The sequence below is a fragment of the Protopterus annectens genome, chromosome 13.part0 (genome assembly GCF_019279795.1).
Source record: "Protopterus annectens isolate FY-2018-M chromosome 13.part0, PAN1.0, whole genome shotgun sequence".
NCBI classification, from domain to species: Eukaryota; Metazoa; Chordata; order Ceratodontiformes; family Protopteridae; genus Protopterus; species Protopterus annectens.
This window is the reverse complement of record NC_056747.1, coordinates 839,743,307-839,765,500: the sequence shown is the minus strand read 5'-3', so window position 1 is coordinate 839,765,500 and position 22,194 is coordinate 839,743,307. Positions and strand designations below refer to the sequence as shown.

At 37.7% G+C, this 22,194-nt stretch overlaps 1 protein-coding gene across 2 annotated transcripts in view; it reads right to left on the bottom strand.

Moving 5' to 3' along the window:
- Nucleotides 1–22,194, bottom strand: part of USP32 (ubiquitin specific peptidase 32) — a 3,310,274-nt gene that overhangs the window by 754,897 nt on the left and 2,533,183 nt on the right. For both annotated transcript variants that reach the window (XM_044054559.1, XM_044054560.1), the window contains exon 23: nucleotides 12,022–12,196. In XM_044054559.1, coding sequence (XP_043910494.1) covers nucleotides 12,022–12,196 — 175 coding nt within the window. The remainder of the gene's footprint in view (nucleotides 1–12,021; nucleotides 12,197–22,194) is intronic.

Here is a 22,194-nt window from a genome sequence, read left to right as displayed (position 1 = left end):
CAGATGGGGAGGAGAGTCTGGACTGTCTAGCAATCAACAGAACTGCAGAAACCTTGTGGTCAACTTGGGGCCCAAAATGTCTGGATGAGTCATGTCTGTCGGGCGAGACAGGGTGTCTGAAGCTGGATCCAGAATCCATGCCAGATGTAGAAGATGAGACCAAAGAAATGGAAACCAGATCTGATGATGCCAGTAAGGGGCAATGAGGATGACTGCGCTCTTCAACCGATATGGTTTCTGGAAAAATCTGGGAATGAGGGATAATGGGGGCATTCATAAGAGAGATTAGGGAGCCAAGCATGAAATAGAGCATCTCTTGGGGGTTCCACCACTGTGAGGATCAGGGCAAAGAACCTGCTGCACTTGTTAATGAAGCAAGAAGCAAAGAGATCAAAGCATGGTTGGCCTCATCGACAGAAAATCATCCGTGCAACCTTGATATTGAGAGACCACTCATGCAGCATCAGTATGGACCTGCATAACTTACTGGCAATAATGTTGGACTTCCCAGAATGTGCACTGCAATCAGAAAGTGATTGAAGGAGACAGCCCTCCGCCTTACTCTCATAACTTCTCAACAAAGATGATAAGATCTGGTTCCCCCTTGTCTGTTGACCACCAACATATTGTCCATTTGAACAGAGATAGTTCTGGTAGGGAGAGTGTCTTGAAAGGCCTGTTACTCTAGGAAGACAGCTCTCATTTCCAGGCACTGATATGTGTGTTGACCTCTTTGAATAACCATGTACCTTGGACTGTGTTTTCCAAGTAGTGCCCCCCCAACTCGACTGGAGAGGCATCTGTGGTCACTGTCACCTTGGGCTGAGGAAGAACAAAGGGATGGCCTTCATGTACTTGATTGCAGTGGATGCACCACAGAAAGTAATTCTTGCAAGCTTGAGGCATCTTGACTGGCCTGGATAACGGATTTTGGAGAATAGACCACTGAGTTGTGTGTTCACTGGAGGATTCTCATATGGAATCTGGCCAGCACTACAACAGTGATTACCGCTGACATGGATCCCAAGGCTTTGCGTATCAAACGGGCTGAAAGAGAAGAATTCTGAATTATCTTTTTGACCTGGAACTGAAATGTTTGTATCCGAGACAGAGGGAGAGAAGCTATTTGAGTAACTGTATTGAAAAGAGCACCAATGAATTCCAGAGTTTGAGTTGGATTGAGTTGAGATTTGTTGTAACTGATGGATATCTCTAGATGAGACACAGCTAGAGTAGGTAGTCCCATGCTTGAATTAGCTGATGCCTGGTTGGAGTGGTCAGGAACAAGTCGCCCAGGTATGGAAACCCTCAAAATCCCTGCAGTCTCAGGTGAGCTGCAACTACTGCCATACACTTGGTGAACACTCTGGGAGCTGTGGTGAGACCAAAGGGCAGTGCCCTCAACTGATAATGACTGGCTCCCAGCTGGAAGCGTAGATATCTTCTGGATCACCTTTTCATTTTGTTGTGATAGCATGCATCTTGAAGACCTATTGAGCAGGTATAGTCGTCCTTGTGAAGAAAAGGCAGAATGGACTGAACTGTAACCATCCAAAACTTTGTAAGCTGGACCAAATGATTTAGTTTGTTGAGATCTAAGATTGGTCTCCAGTCCCCTGTTTTGGCACTAAAAAGAATCTTTAATAAGTTTTGGACTATCTCTGGTCTGGGGAGACCTCTTGGATGACTCTTTTTCTAGCAGCTTGCTTATTTCTAATGCTGCTGCTTCCCTCTGACTGGGTGGAATACTGGGGATTTTCTTTGAAACTAATGGGGAAGGATGGGAAAATGGTATGACACAAACCTGGATATTATCCTCCGCACCCATGAATCTTTTGTAATTTCTAACCAGGCTCTCTGGTGCAGGGCTGGACAACTCTGACTGCTGTCAGAGATAGACACTTGGCTCTGCTTTCAGGAGCACTGAAAGGATCTGTCAAAGAATGTATCACTAGATTCCTGATTATACTGACCATATGGGGACGGCATCTTCCATTTGAATCTCCCCCTCCCTTGCCCCTGGGGAAACTGTCTTCAGATGGATCTTGAAAGGGATCCTAGGATTTTTTGAACCACATTTTTTTCTGTTTCATTGGTTCCTTGAAAAGGTCTGCTGAGGAGTCAAAATACGTACACACACAGCAGACAAGGTTCTCCCTTCCTGTTTGCACCTAGAGAGTATCTTTCACTTTGATCAAACAATGAGGTTCTGTCAAAGGGTGCATTGACAAAAAGAAGATTTGAAGGGTTCCACAAAATCACATAAGCGTATCCAGGCATGTCTCCTAATGGAAATGCCTGAACCAGCCAACCATGAGGTATCTTCAGCAGCATGAGAGATAAGCCTCATGTATGACTGTGAAACAGACTGCAGGGTAGCCAACTGCGAGGAAACAGGACTCTCTACTTCAGAAGATATGGTCCCACAGACAGATCTGGAAAGCTCTTTGATCAAATCTCTCTGAAGACTCTTGAAATGTGCCAAATAATTCAGCGACCTAAAAGCGAAGGTCACTGAAGCATAGACACACTTCCCAAATCTGTCCAGCACATTAGACTCCCTGTTAGGGTGGGGGGGGGTGGACTGAGGAACTTTGCTCTGCCAGTTCCTATTGGCCACAATTATGAACAAGGCATCAGCAGGTACTCTCCTTTACTCCAGTGTGGTCTATCCTTGGGTGGTGCCAGGATCCTGTATCGTCTGTTAGGAAATGGCTCAGCTTTGTCTGGTTCCTTCCATGCCCATTAAGAGACTAAATCTATGAGCTCACAGGTGGGAAGAATCACCCAGGATGTAAATGGGCCAGACCTGAAGGCCTCCAGAGACACTGAATCCTCTTGGAAAGGGTTACTGGGGGACCAATCACTCCCTTTGATTTAGGAATCCTAAGGTGTCTCCAAATGAGACATCACTGGGTGGTGATCTGTGGGACCCTTCTCCATCAAAATCAGTGTCTCAGAGACTTCCAAGATGGCGGAACATTGAGTAACAGCTTACTTCTAGCTCCCCCAGTATGAAAATAGAAACTTAGAAAAGAAAGCCTGGATTTCTGAGTAAATTTCAGTAACTAACTAGTATGTGCACTGCCTGGATGCCAGGATAAAAGAAATACAGAAGACCACAGAAAAATCAGCTACAAAAGGGGATGAAAAACAGTGACTGGGAAAAGTACTGTAGCTGTTCAGCAAAAAGCAGTGCAAGCTCCAGACAAGACCTTTATTGACAGTGAGGAAAGTATAAATCAACTGCACACAGACCTGACTGAAATAAAAGAAACACTGATGACAGCATATCAATTCAAACAATAAAAGGCTGGAAGAAAATGGAAGACGCTTTAAACAGATACTCAGATAAGATGATAAAACTGCAAAACTAATACAATGTAGATGAGTTAGCTGCAGTAAACCACCAAGAACACTGTTATTAAATACATAATAGTCCGTCAAGATGACTGAAGGATCGAATAATAGAGCACAAGTCAGATATAAGGAGGAATGTATTAACAAATGCTCTGGCTAGACATATAAATGAATATGGCAATACACATGCCTTTAAATTTAAGGTACTGAAAGTTATTCAAAGGAATATAAGAGGAGGGGACATAAATAATAAGATAGACATTGCTGAGTATGGGTGGATTACAAGATTAGATGCTGACAAGTTTCCCAGTTTAAATAATATGATAACTATAAAACTATATTTAGTGGAGAAGCAAATGCAATATAAATGACATGGGAGTATGTCTTTTTTAAAATGTTTGCATATTTTTTTTTATTGTAACGCAATGTTTTACTTGATTAATGACTGTTAATTGAATTTGATATTTTATTGGCTGGCTATGTCATGTGCTACTATGCAAAGAAGGGTATAAAATGTATTGTACTTTTAAATGAATTGTAATAACTGAGGAAGGGTGTTTCCTGAAAGCTTTTATCTTGTATAATAAATCAAGCATTTCTAAAACTGCAAAACTCACAGGTTGAAACAAAGAAAAGTATCGCTGAATATGAGACTGCACAAGAAGAGATGTTTCAAAAAATAAGACAATTAAAGGACAAAGAATGTAGGGAAAATCTGATATTTTCTGTTGTACCCAAGAAGCTTGAAGGAACAGACTGTATTAATTTTATGAAAGCACAAATAACCAACTGGACTGGTATTTCACAACAAGAATTGTTAACAGAAAGGGCACATTGTGTGTATGCTCAAAACCTGACTATAAGAAAACAACCTAGACCTTTAAATAGGAAAGATGCAATCTTACCAGCAGAAGGAGTCGATTCTGACAAAACTGTGGCAAAAGGACAAATTACTAAAAGTGGGAGAGACAGCAGAGTGTTTGTGGAGAATGACTACCCATTGCATACCAAGCAGAAAAGGAATACATTTACGCCATTATTCATAGAATGTCAAGCAGCAGGCATGCAATTCAAAATGCTGTACCCAGCTATATTCAAAATATTTTCCCCTGGAGGAAGAAAATCATTTTTTGATAAAGTACATGCTAAGGAAGAAATACAAATGTTTGTCCAATAAAAAGTGAGCTATATCTTCTGGTAGTAAAGACCACAGAGAGAGTGTGCCAGCGAAACCTTTTCCAATGTTTCCATGGAAAATGCAGCACAGGAGTTGACTAGAAGACTCGAGAGTGCACTGGAAATGAAGTAGAGACCGGGTTTGGGAGATTGAGATGAACAAGAAAATCTGGAAATATTGGACTTTCTTGGACTCTGTTAAACTTGTAGGGGACTCTAAAGCATATGCCCTACTTCATGTCATTAAGGTTCGGAGAAACACTCAGGAGAGGAAAAGAGAAGGGAGAAAATTAACTAAGTAAAACAATTTTTTTCTTAACAGTATTACTTAAATGGTGCATGATGTTCCTGTTTTTTTTCTTTATTTTGCCCTTCTCTCTTTCTCCTTGTACAGATTTAAGAAATGTAGACCTTGTAATGAACAAAAAAAAAAGGTCTGGTTAAAAGCATGACAAAAGATAATTTAACGTGTTTTTTCTCATTCTTGCATAGGGAATGACTGGGTTAAGGCAATTAGCTTTATATAGTAACAAGTTTTTAGAGAAAGCAAGTAAATGAAAAAGAATATTGAATACTATAAGGCTTTTTTTCTAGTAAACAGTTTTGCATCTGGTTCTCATATCTCTAGCAGGCAATCTAATAAACAGAAATGGCTTGGAGAAAATGTTTTCTGAAAGTATTTACGTGTTTTCTCATCTGAGAGAGCTATGAAGATCAGACAAAACCAGACAGCACTTAATAGAACCTCGGGCTCTACCATGCATCCTAGCATGGATAATCTTTCTTTTAGTTTAGCTCAAGTCTGTGTGCGTGTGGTTGTCAGTCTGGAACATTTGTTCATATTAAGAGGGCAAAACTTCAATATTTAAAGCTGTATATAGTTTTGTGTGTTATTAAGTTAAGAGGTTTTAGTGGGTATTGTGTGTGTGTATTTTTGTTTGAGGGTTTTCAATAAAACAAAAAGTTCTGCAAAATATGACACAGGCTAAAATGGCGATAAGAAACAATTGTATAAAAGTTTAACTTGGTCTTGATGTGCACCCAATAACTATTTCAGATCATGCGCCAATAATAACTAAAATAAAAACAGAGTAATGAAATAAAAATGAGACACTGGCACTTTCCCACCTATCTGTTGAAAAGAGAGGAATTTAAGGAATGGGTAGTGTTGAAAGTATTTGGGAGCTATGAGAGAAGACAGACATTTCTTCTGTAAATATAGCTAGGGAGTGGGATAAAACTTAAATGGTGTTAAAAGATTGCAAAATAGAAGGAATTTCACAGAACAAGAAGATGAGCAACTGCACAATGCTAAACAGAAAATAAGGGATTACCTCCATAATGTGCATGAGTTTAGAAAGATTGCTGTTAAGCAACTGTTTTTGATAATAACTCTAGAGCACAAAAACATTTAGCATAATGACCCAGGCAACAGAAAACAGAAAGTGCTGTCACCAAGCTTAGGAAGCCTATAACAAGAAAGATGACAAGGGATCCTGTGGAAGTATTTGAAATAATTCAGAAATTCTATGAAAGTCTGTATAAAGCAGAGAAATATGGAAATCAAGAAAATGTACGAATATAAATGTTTATGGAAGAATTAAAAATGCCAAGGTTAGTGGTAGAGGAGGCTCAATTACTAACAGGATAAGAGGAGATGAGATACAAATGGTGATGTATAGCCAATGTACAGGAAAGTCTCCAGGAATAGATGATATTCCTGTGGAAGTCTGGAAGCTAGGAGGGAAAAAGCAGATAAAGGTTGGGAAGGTTTTGTCTAACAGCATTTTAAGAGGAGGGGAAGTATCAACATCCTGAAAGGAAGTGTTAGTATTTGTCATGAAAGAAGATACTGCCAGCCCAGCTATCTGGAACTCTGTAAATAATTATATGTCATTGGTAAATATCAAAATGATTTGTGTATGATGCTTGTGTTACAACTGTATTAGAATTGCTGGCAATGTGTATATCAAATTGCTGGTACAGAAGTGTGTGTTAAAAAGGGTTTATAAAATACTGAGCTTAAAGATATATCCACAGTGTGCCCTGCTGGAAGAGAACAGAAATGTACACCCACTACTCTAATTGTTTAAATGTGTACATTTTAACACTGGCAACTAGGACACAGGAGGTTACCTTCAGAAAAATAGTTGAAATTAACTTACTTTATGGTGAGGCCATAAAACGATGTTATCTTTCAGTTTCAATGCAGTAACAGACACAGTGTCTAGAACTAGGGAACTTTCTGTATTGTCTTGGAAGTGTTTTATGACTTCCAGGATCTGCAAAGATCTGAGGAAATTTGCTTGTCTATATATTTTCACAGATGGATGCTAAATACTGCTAGCTTTCAGCAGTGGGGGGTTTACCTGGGATAGAGACAGATGACAAGAAATTATGTCATTCTGCAAGCTATCCCAGCAGTAATATTTCAGATATTAATTTAAGAACTCTCTGTGAGAGACAACATTCTGTATTCTGTTTTGGACCTGACAACATCAAGACCCATTCACCACACACTTGCCTTGCAATGAGTAAGTCAGTCTAGGGAACAGTATAATTATCTTAGATACATTTAGGAATACAGCAACACTTAGTTTAGATATTTTTCTTTATTTACTTGAGACTGTCCTGCAATGTTGTTTTAAATACTTTCTGTGATTCTGAACTTTGATGTCACTGTAATTATGTACTATTTTCCTATTCTTTTATCATTTATTATTAAATATATTTAATACTTTCATTGAGGCTGATCTACCTACAGATATTTAAGTTCTGAGAGTATATGCATATTTATTTGGTGACACTATGTAGGCCACTCCTAATAGCCTTGCTCTTGGTCAAACTACCATTTATATTAACAGCAACATTACACAGTAAGATTGGACACCCTTTGTTAAGGGCCTTAAAGTAGATGGTAAAGAGTGACTGGTGGCAGGGGAAACTACCTTATAGCCTGGGCAGAAAGGGGCATAGCTAGTAAATCTGTGCCAGCCTTTCCCAGGTGTGTGCATCTATGAATAAAAGCTTAGAGAGTGTCTTTGTTAGCTACTTGAGCAGGGACACAAAGCACTAGTTGGACAGAGAGTGTGCTGGAGGTCTTGGCTTGGCCACTCAAGCTGAGATCTCAACTGTACAGCTGTGCCAGTGGGGAGTCTTACTGGGGATCTGGAGAAAGTGGGAGAAACCAGCCCTGGACTGACTGTGGTCTCTGTGTGCTCTTAAGAGAAATTGCACTTGATGCAGGGAACTGCATCTGGAAATACTGTGTGTGTAAACATGTCATACACCCAGACTACACCCCCCCCCCAGTGCCAGTGGTGAGGATTAAGGCTCCTTGATTACTGTTGCCAGTGGTGGGGTGTCACACTTGTAATACCTAAAGAGAGTAAAGATACATCCGATACAGCTTCATACAGGCTCATTACAATACTAAATCATGATTATAAAGTGTTTATGTCTGCAATGCTCTAAAAGAATGGCAAAACTGATACCAAAAATGATAGATATGGACCAATGTGATTTTGTGGAGAGGAGGCAAACATTTGACAACATTAACAGAACAGTGATGATTCAGAGAGAAGCAGAGTGTAAGAAAATACCACTGTTGTTGGTGGGTCTTGATGCAGAGTAAGCTGGAACTTTATGAGCACAGCAATGGAAGCGTTTGGATTCCATGATAAAATTATAAGGTGGATTAGGAGGATATGTGAAGGATCAAAGGCGAAAATTAAAGTGGGGTATTCTCTGATAACCTCTGCTTGAGCAGAGGAACCAGACAGGGGTGTCCTCTCTCCTCTTTGTTATTTGCATTATATTTAGAAATGCTAGCAAAGAAAATAAGGGACTCAGAAATCCAAGGACATAATTGATATGGTAGTCAAGAAAAGCTGGCTCTACTTACAGATAACATTATTTTATACCTGACAAAACCAGAAAGAGACATTGCAGTGTTGTGGAATGTATTGAGCCAGTTTCAAACATTTTTGGGATACAAAATTAATGAAGCTAAAACAAAAGTTTTCTTCTTCTTCTTTCGGCTTTTCCCGGTTAGGGGTCACCACAGTGGATCACCTGTCCACTTATGACTGGAAGTGGAGTTTTACGGTGTTGAGTTGCCAGCCCGACATCCAACCTGCCACAGAAGGCACACACATGCATGTACTCACATCTAGGGCCAATTTAGAGTGTCCAATCCATATACAGCATGTCTTTGGGATGTGGGAGGAAACCAGAGCACCCGGCGGAAACCCACGTGACCACAGGGAGGACATGAAGACTCTGCACAGAAGACACCCCAGCCAAGGATCAAACGGGAGAACCTCTTGCTGTGAGGCAACAACACTAACCGCTTCACCACCGGGGCCGCCTGAAGCTAAAACAAAAGTAATAGGGGTAAATTATGTACCCATGTACAACTTGGTTCAACAATATCCATACTTATGGGGACAAGATAAAATTAAGTATTTAGGAGTATGGATTAAGAATGATACCAGTGTGGCAGCTAAGAATATGTGGGAAGAGACTAAGCAAAAGATTACACAAAAACTGAGAAAATGGAAGCTCTGTTATATGGACAGTGATAGCAAGATACAAGAAGTTACAATGCTTCTTGTCTTATACAACCAGAAAAGAAGTTGCATATAGCAATTATTAAAGAGCTGAAGGATTTTATCTGGGAGGGAGAGACAGCAAAGGTCAAGTGAGATAAGCTTATTCGTCCAATAGAAAAGGGTCGATTGGGATTACCTGAGTTGAAGGGGTATTTCAGACCAACACAGTTAAGGCTCCTATACATAGCACAAGCAGAAAATTATTATGGAAAGGGATAATGATAAAACAGGAGGAAGGGGAAGCTCAAGAAACAAGGACAGACTGGGATGCTGGATTCAGACCATTAGGGAGAACAACAATATTCACACAGAAGATTACATTCTTTATGAAGCAGAAAGTATTCTAAGAACTAAGCCAACATGAGAATGGAGAAATGAGATTCTGCCAATAAGGATGACAGCAATTAGGGATACAGACAATACGCAAGAGGGGCTGGAATATACTGGAGAAAACTGGCAAAGGTACCAAGGTATTGGGAGCAGATAAGTAGAGAGGGAAAAGTAATACAATGGGAAGACACCTAGAACTTATTTGGACTGCAAGTTAGAGAGTGCCATCACTTTCAAGGATTGATATCAGAGTATAAGCAAAGATAAAGTAATAGGGAAGTCCTAAATGAAATACCAGCACAGGTAGAGTTTTTATTAGAATCTAGAACAGAAATTGCCATTAAGAAATGACTGATTAGTTGAGTATATAAAATATTGCATGATAACTATAAGAATCAATCAGAGAAGGTTAGGAAGGATTGGGAAGAGAGACTGGATAAGTAATTTACAAAGAAACAATGGGGGGATATATGTAATCTAGAAGAGTTAGCATCTTTGCTTGGAAGTGTTCACATGGGCATTTTTATACCCCAAGTAGACTCCACAGAATTTTTCCTCAAATAGACAGCACATTTTTGAGGTATGAAGGGGAAGAAAGAGATAACTGGAAACATATTTTTGGGAATGTAATGAGTTGGGCTACTTTAAAGATACCCTGCAGACTGCTCTGTCAGGGATGCTGGGTGAACAAATTGGCATAACTAGGGAAATTATTTTTTTGAGCTGACACAGAATCTGAATTGCCTAGACATAGTAAGGCCTTGCCGAGTCCAATTATGGTGACTGTCAAAAAATAAATTACTAGAAAATGGAAATCAAAGTCTAAACCAACTTCACTAGTAGTAGTAAATATAACAACAGACATAAAACAACTGGAATTGGGATCTTTAAAATAGGGTAGGAGCAAATTACATAGGAAAAACTGGAATTGTGGTATTAATACAAGCAGAGGAGGAACAAGGTTTAAAAGACGGCAAGATTTGAATGAGCTATGTAATGTTTGAAAATAATTGGGTAGATTATAAGTGATGTATAATGTTTGCAATTGAGTGTGTGTCAGTATGGTGTTTGATGTAAAATGCTTGCAACTAGGATTGTGCTGGTGTGGTTTGTTTTCATTTATAAATACACGATTATGTTGTAAGTGATGGTTTAATAAAGATGTTTCTTGTTTAAAAAAAGGGGGCAGGAACTGAATAATTTATGTAATGTTGCTTAGGTTATATGATTATAGCAATATATGTGAAGTATAATGTTTAATGTTAATTTGTTAATACAGTTTGATTATTTTTGTATAAATGTAAATTTGCCTACATCACAAGTGATAATTCAATAAAGGTGTTTAAAAAAAGGGGTAATATCACATCACTGAAGGCAAAAAATAGCGAACGCTGATATATAGAACTTCAAAGTCCAAAAGCTGAAAACAGTGAAGGAACGGATCCAAAAAAAAAAAGTATACAGTCAAAATCAACTTCGAGATCATACCACAGTGGAGAAAACAGCAAAGCCCAGAGAACAGCGCAGCAAATTTTTTCCCTGGGAAAAAAAATTCGCTGATCCGTTCCTTCGCTGTTTTCAGCTTTTGAACTCTGAAGTTCGATACATCAGTATTCGCTATTTTTAGCATTCTCTGATGTGATACAGACCCCAAAAAAAGTATATTAAAGAGGAAGGAAAGTTCCCAAAGGGATCTTATCTGAGTCTGGAAGTTGTAATCCACCAATGCATACTGCTACAGAGAGTAAGATATAAGAGTCCTTACAGCTGGCAGTAAAAGACTGAATAACCTTCTGGGACAGGGGCTAGGCTTTCCCTGAAGGGGGGGTTTAGCCAATCCCTTATCACACAATCAGAGGAAAGGACAGGACCCATAAACCACTATGGCAGTGAGAATGATGAACACCTTGACAGACCATGGGGGCTGCTTCTGCTTCCATCTTCATGTTTATTAAACTAAAGACATTCCATACAAACCCTAAGCTTTAAATTAAGCAAGATATTGAAGGGCAAGAAGATGTAAAATCAATGTCCTTAAATGAGATTTGACTAAGCACCTCAGTCAATGAACATGGAAGTTTCAGTATACATCTACTGTGAAACTACTGCACATTAATCTTTATGAAAACAAATCTGGACCGTCTGAATGTTCACCATATTGAACACTATTATATTAAAAACTCTACCTACAACCACACCTCTCGTTTCAGCAATATAGAGAAAGGTATGCTTATCTGGCAATTTAGGGGAATTTTTCCACCACAGACAGAGGCACTGAAAGTACTCAAAATGGAATTTTCAGAACAGTAGGTTTTAGAAAATCGTGTTTTTTTCAACATATCAAGTTAACATTAGTTCGCAAATCATTTCACCTTGCTACTTAACAATGCTCCTCTCAGATCTACAGCAATCAACTCAATGTCACTCCTTGAAACTTAAAAATGCCAGCCATTATGTAAACGAAAATTCATCTGCAGATTTACAAATAATGCACTTTTTGTCTACTAAAATAAGTAAACTTGAGTGTGTTGCAAAACCTTACCTGTAATTTCTAAGTGCATGTAACTATCCATTGGCAATGGCAGTGAGAGGAAGTTAAACGGGTCAAAACGTACACTGACATGGCCACATGTTTTACACTTAACTTGTGATTTTAATTGCCCATGAAACAAATCCACTACTATGGATTTATTCCGTCTTAAGTGGTTTTCCCAGGCCTGAGAAAAAGAGAAAAGAAAAAAGAATAATAATTCTGCATAAATTACATGGATAAACTATTAACAGTTTCCAAATTCTGGGGGTGTTCGCATTATCATATGGTTACCAATTCTTCACACACACACACACACACACACACACACACACACACACACACACACACACACACACACACACACACACACACACACACACATATATGCTAGGCAGATTTTTTAGGAAAGGAAATAAAACAATCTTGTTTTCTCTTTATTAAAGTCATAATAAGCAGATAATTTTTAACATTAGTAATACAATCCCTGATAAAGTCCAGCTGTATGAAGTATTCACCCTTACAATAGATCCTCAGACAATACAGATGCCTGTCACTGTAGTGCTAGCGATGCTAGACTCCCCCAAATAGACAGATTTAACCCATGCAACCCTTCCTCATGCTTTGTCATTCTTACAACTGTCTGATTCACTGAATTCTGCTTTTTACCATCACACATTTGCTTGTTCTACTGTAGTAACAGAATCACAAATCAAAACTTTAAAATGGAACCACTGCAACTCAAATCACTGAACAATCGTACAGAAAATCAGAGAAACTGCAACTTCAAAAAGATATGAACAAAAATGAAAAATATTTAAGTTCTTCTCACATATCCTAACTTCACTGAACTACATACACACACACACGCGCGCGCGCACACACACACACACACACAGGAAAGTGCTATGCTCAGGAGGCTCACTGAGACTCAGTTGTGCTATTTAACATAAAGCTTGTTGTTAAGAGAGGTCATTATATGAAAATAAGAGTACCAAGCAGTTCAACTTCATCACCCAGAAAAGGAGTGGATGTCTAAAGCATGGTCTGCAGGATAGTCAAAGTAAGCCATGTTCTGTACCCAGAATGGACGTCCAGTTTGCAATGCCTGAGGACAATTATGTGAATATATATTCAGGTTGCAACTTCAAAAATACCTTTGCCAGATGCAGTTTAAAATAAGGTTCATAGGTATGTACTAGGCTAATGGCCCTGGAGCCTTTACAAGCCTAGCCCATAGAAGTACCCTGGCATCATCCCACCCGTTAGTTCCCAGTGCCTCTATCAAGTAGAGCCACTGGAGTGATCCAAGGGGGTGAACTTTCTATTTCCCATCCACACATCAAGATTTCTCTTGAAGAGGGCCAGTGAGGTGCTCCGCTTGAAATGTATGGGAAGTCTATTACAGAGAATGGGCAGTCTCTAGGTTAGGCTGCAGGGATAGTAGCTGATTTGATGGTGAGAACCAGTGTACTAGCAAGGGTAGGAGAAATGAGACAACTGCCCTAGATACCAACTTATAGGGCCACCAAATGCTAAAAAAGTTTGCTAGTTTAGAAGATGTCATGAAGCAACTGTAATTGCTTAATAAACAGCTTGTAAACTACCTGTACTGTTTTTTGAAGGCTGTTTAACTTAAAAAACAGTGCTGATAGACAAGTAAACAACACTTCAACTGCTTAGTGACAGCTTGTAAACATCAAACTGTTCTTCAAAAGTATTACAGTATAATAACTGATATGGTCACTTAAACAGCAGGGGAAAGGTGTTTCTAAGTGAATGCGCTGCCCAAGGCTAGACTGCCCACATCTATTCTTTTTTTTAATACCTTTATTGAATCATCACATTTTAAAAAATGCCATGAGCACAAATATTTTTTTAAAACACCTTCACTGAATTATCATTTGTGGCACAAGCAAATTTACATTTACATAAAATTAATCAAATATATATTATATTAACAACTTCACTTTTACAAACACTGTACATCACATATATTGTTTTATACAATATAATCTAAGCAATATTACATAAATTGTTCAGTTCCTGCTGTCTCTTAAACCTCATTTCTCCTCCAAAAGCATTGTTCTACATGCATTGTTTCCATAATTTCCATTCACTGTATGGAATTTACTCCTACCCTGTTCTTTTACCTCTGTTACAATAGTCACTACTTCAAGTACTGCTGGTTTAGAAATCGAGGTCCATTTTCTAATAATTGCTTTTTCAGTAGCCACTGGAATTAAACTTAACAAGGCCTTACTATGTCAAGGCAATTCAGATCCTGTATCCCAGCCACCTGTGAAAAAAAGAGTGGAATTTAGGGAATGGTTAGTGGAAATTATACAGGCATAATTAGGGAAGATAAAAAGTAATACAGAAGTTACAGCTAGTGAGTGTGATAAAATGAAAGTGGAGTTTAAAAACAGGGTAGAAATGAAAATAAAGAGATCTTGTTAAGAAGTAATAAGAATTATTTAGAGGGGTTGACAATCTGTATTACAAAATAAGGGGAACCTCACAGAACAAAAAGAGGTACAATTGCAGAGTGCTAAGAGAAAATAAGGGAGTACCTGGATAATATACACGAGTTTCAGAAGATTGCTGTTAATCAGCTGTTGTGGATAATAACCCCAGAGCACACACATGCGTGGCATAATGACTTAGACAACAGAAAGTAGGAAAGGATCTTGTCAAACTTAGGGAACCTATAACAAAAAAATAACCAGAGACCTTGTAGAGGTATTAGAGATATTTCAGAAATTTTATAAAATCTGTATAAAGCAGAGAAGTGGGGAAATCAAGAAAGCGCACAAAATGGAAGACTTAAATATGACACGGTTAGAAGTAGATGAGGCTCATCTACTATCAGTTAAGACATGAGGAAATCAGATAAAAATGTTGATATATAACCAATCTGCAGGAACGACTGGTGGAAGTTTGGAAGCTAGGAGGGAAGAAATTGATAACGATCTGGAAGGTTTTGTTTAACAGTATTTCAAAAAGAGGGAGACACCAACATCCTGGAAAAATGCTGTGGTGGCTGTAATACCTGTAGATGGTAAAGGCCCATCAGATCCAGCTTCATATAGCCCGATTGCAATTATAAACCATGATTATAAAGTGTTACTGTCTATAATGGCTAAAAAAAGGGAAAGATGATGCCAAAAGTGATGGATATGGACCAATATGGTTTTGTGAAGGGGAGGGAAACATTTGACAACATTAATACAATAATGATGCAGAGGACAGCAGAATGTCGGAAAATGTTGCTGGCACTGGTGGGTCTTGGGTAGAGAAAGCACTCAACAGAGTAATTTTATGAGTAGGGCAATGGAGGCCTTTACATTCACTGATACAATAACAAGGTTAATTAGAAGGATATATGAGGGACTGGAGGCAAAAATCGAAGTGTGAGGGATACTCCCTGATAAGTTTGGTTTGAAAAGATGAACCAGGCAGGGATGTCCTTTTTCCTTTTGTTATTTGAAGTTGTGTTTGAAAAGATGAACCAGGCAAGGGTGTTCTCTTTCCCTTTTGTTAGCTGCATTATATTTAGAACCACTGGCAAAAAATAAGGAGCTCAAAAATTCAAGGATATCATTAGTATGTTGTTAAAGAAAAGTTGGCTTTATTTGCAGATGATATTACTTTCTACCGGACGGAACCAGAAAAAAGGACACCTCATTGTTGTGGAACATTCTAAGATAGTTCCATTATTTTTCTGGAATATACAATTAATAAAGAAAAAAGAAAGGCTACAGACACAGCTATAAACTATGTACCCACACATAAATAAGTTCAGCAATACCCATATTTATGAGGACGACAAATAAATTAAGTATTTTTGAGTATGGATTAAAAGGAATTCTGTTATGGACTTCCAGGATGGCTGCACATTGAGTAACAGTTTAATTTGAGCTGTCCCAGTGTGAAAACTAAAACTAGGAAGAGACAGCCAATGAACTCATTTTTTGAGTAACTTTCAGTAACAGGCTAGTATGTACACTGCCTGGATTACAGCAAAAAAGAATATCAGAGAACCTGAAAGAAAGAAAAACTCTGCAGCTGTTCAGAAAAAAAACAGTGCAAGCTCCAGCTTTGGTGCAAGACATGACTTCCAGAAACCAAGAGGAAAATATACATAAAATGTACTCACAACTGATTAAAATAAACAAAACACTGATGGAGTATATCAACTCAACAAAAGGATGGATAAAATAGAAGAAGCTTTAGCTAGATATTCAAATGAGATGACAAAACTGCAAAAACAAAGGTCAAATGAGGAAAAGGATGGATAAATATGAGACTGCTCAAGAAGAGATGCTTAAAAACATAACAGAATTAGAGGACAAAGCATGCCGGGAAAACCTGAGATTTTCTTCTGTACCAGAGAAGCTGGAAGGAACAGACTATATTAATTTTATGCAAGCACAAATAAGTAACTAGACTGGTACTCCAGAGCAGTTGTTGTTAATCAAAAGGGCACATTGTGTGTATGCTCCAAACCTGGCTATGAGAAAGCAACACAGACCCTTAATAGTAAAGATGCAATCCTACTACGAGAAGGAGTTGATTCTGACAAAACTGTGGCAGAAGAACAAAGTACTAAAAGTGAGAAACAGTAGAGTGGGAAAATAATGTACTCAATATTCACCAGGCAGAACAGGAGTAAATTTATTTCACTAATCAGGGAATGTCGAGAAGCAGGCGCGAGATTCAAACTGCTGTATCTAGCTATCTTCTGAATATTCTTTCCTGGAGGGAAAAAAATCATTTTTTGATGCAGAACATGCTAAGGATGAAATACAAAAAATTGTCCAACAAAAAGTAAGCTGTGAAACAGGAGATTCTGCTTCCTGTTCTTCTGGTAATAAAGATCAGAGAGAGACCGTGCCAGTAAAACCTTTTCCAGTGTTTCAATGGAAAATGCCTGAGAGAAAAGCACAACAGTTAACTAGCAGAAGCGAGGGTACACTGGAAAGGAAGCAGAGACTGAATTTGGGAGATGGAAATAAAGAGGAATAAAACCAGCAACTCGGAAATTGATAAATAAATGTGGGATTATAAAGCATTAATTATATTTGTGAAATATGATAGAACAAGACAACCTGGAAATATTGGAGTTTTTTGACTTTGTTAAACTTGTAGGGGATTCTAAAGCATATGCTTTACATTAATGTTTGGTGGAACACTTTGGAGAGAGGAAGAAAACAGTTAACTGCAAGTAAAATAAACGTTTGCTCTTAACAGTAATATTTGCATAGTACATGACATATGCATACTATAAGTTTAGTTTTTTCAGTTATTTTCAAGTTTAATGGGGATACTACAGTAAACAGGTGTCCCTTCTTTTTTTCTTCTTCTTTCCTCTTTCTCCTTGTTCAGTTTCAAGAAATGTACACACTGCAATTTAAAAAAAAAGTATTTTCAAAAGAGTATGATACAAGAACAAATTATGTGCTTTTTCTAAATTCTTGCATGGGGTAATGAATGGATTAAGGCTTTTGATTTTATCTAGTAACAAGTTTTAAGAGAAAGCAAATAAATAAAAAACAACACTGAAAGCTCTCCTCTAACAAATAAATAAATAAATACTTGTAGAAGTAGCTCTGTCTGGTTCTCTTGTCTCCATGAAGACAATCTGACAAACTGAATGCTTTTTTAATGCCTAGATCATCATGTTTTCTGAAGTATTCAAGTGTTTCTCATTCTAGGAGAGCAATAAAGATAAGACGAAACCAGATGGCACTTAGTAGAAGCACAGGCTGCACCACGTGTCTTAGCATGGATAACCACCCTTTTATGTTAAGCAAAGTCTGTAAGTGTGGCTGCCAATTTAGGGCAATTGTTCCTATCAGGAAGGCAAAACTTCAATATTTGAAGATGCACACAGTTTTGTGTGTTAATAGTTAATAGGTCTTTGGGATGTATTTGTTTTTTGTATGAGGGCTTTCAATAAAACAAAAAGTTTTGTAAGATGTGACATATGCTAAACTGGACATGACAAGAAACAACTGCATAAAAGGTCAGCTTTGCAAACATTACTCTGTGCATACAGCACAAAAGCTGGAACTAGATACTTAACAAAAAAAACAGTTACAAGTAAAAGATGGGAATAATAACTTTTTAACAAAATGACCCTTTCACTATTATATTTAAATGTTAATGATCTTACAGATATATACAAAAAGAAAGAGTAGTGAACTATATTAAAAATGTAGAGTGCAAATAGCTATGCTACAGAAGACACATTTTTAAAGAACTCAACATGTGAGTTTCATAAAGAAATGTTTTCAGGATGGCTATTCAGTAGAATACCCGGGACATAGGAAAGAAGTAGTAATTATATTACTTGCAAGGGGTTACTGGCAAGGGAGGAGAATTACATTGGCATGTATTTATACTCCACCTATAACTGCTATAACAGAGGTTAAGAAAATTCTAGGAGAAATAATCAGTTATAAGCAGGGAATACCATTTATAAGTGGGGACTGGAATTTGATTTGCAGCACATATGCTGTGTCTGGGGGGCCCAGAAGGGAAAATATAAAAAAGGAGGGTATATTTTTAAGAAATTTATAAAAAATATTTGACGTGGAATATGTGAATTCATTAGTAGGAATTCAGAGTGAATTTACATATTCCTAAAGATACAAAAACTGGGCTGGGCTGCACAGAACTTACATTTCACAGGAGCATGTACATTAATTGAAAGTTCTGATATGCATTCAATAACTATTTCAGAACAAGTGCCAATACTAACTAAAATTAAAGTGCAGGGTAATGAAAAAATGAGAGTCTGGTGCTTTCCCACCTATCTGTTGAAAAGACATGAATTTAAGGAATGGGTAGTTAACAATTATTGGGGAGTTATTAGAGAAGGCAAAATTTCTTCTGGAAATATAGGGAGTAGGATAAAATTAAAGTGGAGTTTAAAAATAGAATGAAAATATAAGAGAGAAATATGATTAAGAAGTAACAAGAATTCTTTAGAGAGACTGACAAATGTTAAAGTGTTGCAGAATAGGGGGAATCTCATAGAACAAGAAGAGGAGCAATTGCAGAAAGCTAAGCGGAAAATAATTACCTCGATAATATGCATGACTTTAGACAGACTGCTGTTAAGCAATTGTTTTTTTATAGCAATGCCAGAGCACAAAAACTTTTAGTGCAACGACTCAGGCAACAGAAAGTAGAAAGGGTTGTTGCCAAGCTTAGTGAGCCTAAAACAAAGAAGATAACAAGAGATCCTATAAAGGTACTAGAAATATTTTGGAAATGTTATGAAATGTGAATAAGGCAGAGAAATATGAAGATTAAGAAAAAATTAAATAAAAGTGTTTACGGAAGAACTAAACATGACAAGGTTAGAGGTAGATGAGGCTCAATTACTAACAGTTAAGATAGGAGGACATCAGATAAAAATGGTGATGTATAACTAATCAACAGGAAGGTCCACAGTAATAGATGGTATTCCTGTGGAAGTCTGGAAGCTAGGAGGGAAAAACTGATAAAGATCTGAAAGGTTTTGTTTAACAGTATTTTAAGACGAGGAGAAGTACCAACATCTTGGAAGAAAGCAGTGGTAGTTGTAATACCCAAAGATGGTACAGATCCATTAGGTCTAGCTTCATAAAGACCCACCTCAATACTAAACCATGACTACAAAGTGTTTTATGTCTATAATGGCTAAAAGAATGTCAAAAGTGATACTGCAATTGACAGACATAGATTAATGTGGTTCTGTGGAGGGGAGGCAAACATTTGACAACATTAACAGAACAACGATGATCCAGAGAGAAGCTGAATGTAAGAAAACACTGCTTTTGTTGGTGGGTCTTGATGCACATAAAGCAGTTGACAGAGTAAGCTGGGACTTTATGACCAGGGCAACTGAAGCATTTGCTTTCCTTTATAAAATTATTAGGGTGATTAGGAGGATACCTGAAGGATAGGAGGTGAAAATTAAAGTGTGTGGGTTCCTCTCTGATAACTTCTGTTTGAGCAGAGGAACCATGCAGGGGTGTCCTCTTTCCCCTTTGTTATATGCACTATATTTAGAATCACTGGCAAAGAAAATAACACTCAGAAATTCAAGGATATAATTGGCATGCTCGTCAAGAAAAGATGGCTCTATTTGCAGATGATATTATTTTATACCTGATAAAACCAGAAAAGGGCATTTTAGTGTTGTGGAACATTTTGAGGCAATTTCAAATCTTTTTGGAATACAAAATGAATGAAGCTAAAACAAAGGCAATAGCAGTAAATTCTGTACCCACACATGAATTGGTTCAGCAGTATTCATTTTTATGGGGACAAGCTAAAATGAAGTGCTTAGGAGTATGGATTTAAAAGAATACTGGTGTGGCAGCTAAGGATATGTGGGAAGAAAAAAATCAAAAGATAATAGAAAAACTGAGAAATTGGAAGCTCTGTTATATGGATATGGATAGCAAGATACAAGCAGTTAATATGTTTCTAGTCCCTTTAGTTTTATTCACAGGTCAGGCATATTTTTATCAACCACAGGAGAAGTTGTGGATAGCAATTAATAAATAGCTGAGCTGAAGAATTTTTATCTGAGAGGGGAATATGGCAAGAGTGGAGATGGATACGCTGATTCTTCCCACTGAACAAGGCAGTTTGGAATTACTCAATTATAGAGTTGCACAGTTAAGGCTCCTACACATAGCACAAGCAGAAAGCTATAATTCAAAGTGGAATGGATGATTCTGAAATGGGTGGAAGCTCAAGAAATAAGGGGAGACTGGGATTTTGGATGCAGATCCTTATGGAAAATAACAATAACCATGCAGAATATTATATTCACAAAGTAGAAGAAAGTATTCTAAGAACTAAGCCAACATAGGAATGGAGAAAGGATATTACGCCTTTAGGGATGACTGCAATTAGGTTACAAACAATATGCAGGAGGGGGGTGGAATTTATTTGAGAAAACTGGCAAAAGAACCAGGATGCCAAAAATGTATTTGGACTGCAGGATAGAAGTTGCCTTCCATATCAAGGATTGACTTCAGAATATAGGCAAAGAGAAAGAAATAGGGGACCACAAGTGAAAGATCAGCACTGGTAGATTGTTTAGAAGAATCTAGAACAGATGATGTTAAAAAAGGAATAATTAGTGCAGTATATAAAATATTGCATGATAATTTAAGAAACAATCATAGATAGCAGGAAAGGGTCTATATTACGAGCTTGAAAAGAATGGAGAGCGAACGGCTTAAACATCGAAAATGCCATTCCTCGAAGACCCCCGCTAATTATATATACCAACTCTGAGATTGGAAAATTTGCCCTTTCCTCACTATAGTGCAATCTTCACTGTACCACGATCTCACAATAAAAACATTGATGAATGGCATTTTCGATGTTAAAGCCGTTCGCTCTCCAGCCTGTTCGATTTCGTGTTAGGAACCTGGTTAGAAAGGACTGGGAAGAGAGATTGGATAAGCAATTTACACAGAAACAATGGGGGATATATGTGTGCCTCCCAAATATGCAACGCAATGTAAAAAATTTAGGATCTTTGCTTGGAAGTGTTTACATACATATTTTTATACCCCGAAGTAGACTCCAAAGAATTTTCCTCAGGTAGACAACAAATGTTGAAGGTGTGATGGGGAAGAAAGAGGTAACTGGGAACATATATTCTGGGAGTGTAATGAGTTGGCAGACTTTAAAGATTCCCTGCAGACTGCTCTGTCAGAGATACTGGGTGAGCAAATTGGTGTTACTAAGGAAATTATTTTTTGAGATATGATACAGAATCAGAATTGTATAGACATAGTAAAGCCTTGCTGAGTGCAATTATGGTGACTGCCAAAAAAGCAGTTACTAGAAAATCGAAATCAAAGTCTAAACCAACTTTACTAAAAGCAGTGAATATAGTAACAGAGATTCAAACAATTAGAATTGGGATCTTTAGAAAAGAGTAGGAGCAAACTATATGGGAACAATACATCCACAGGAGGAACGGGTTTGAAAGAAGACAGGATATGACTATGTAATGTTTCAGTGACAATGACTGGATAAATTGTAAATTATGTATAATGTTTGCACCTACAATTAGGTCAATATGGTTTGTTTTCGTTTATATAAATGTATGATTACCCATGTCATACATCATCATTTAATAAAGATGTTTCTTGTTTAAAAAAA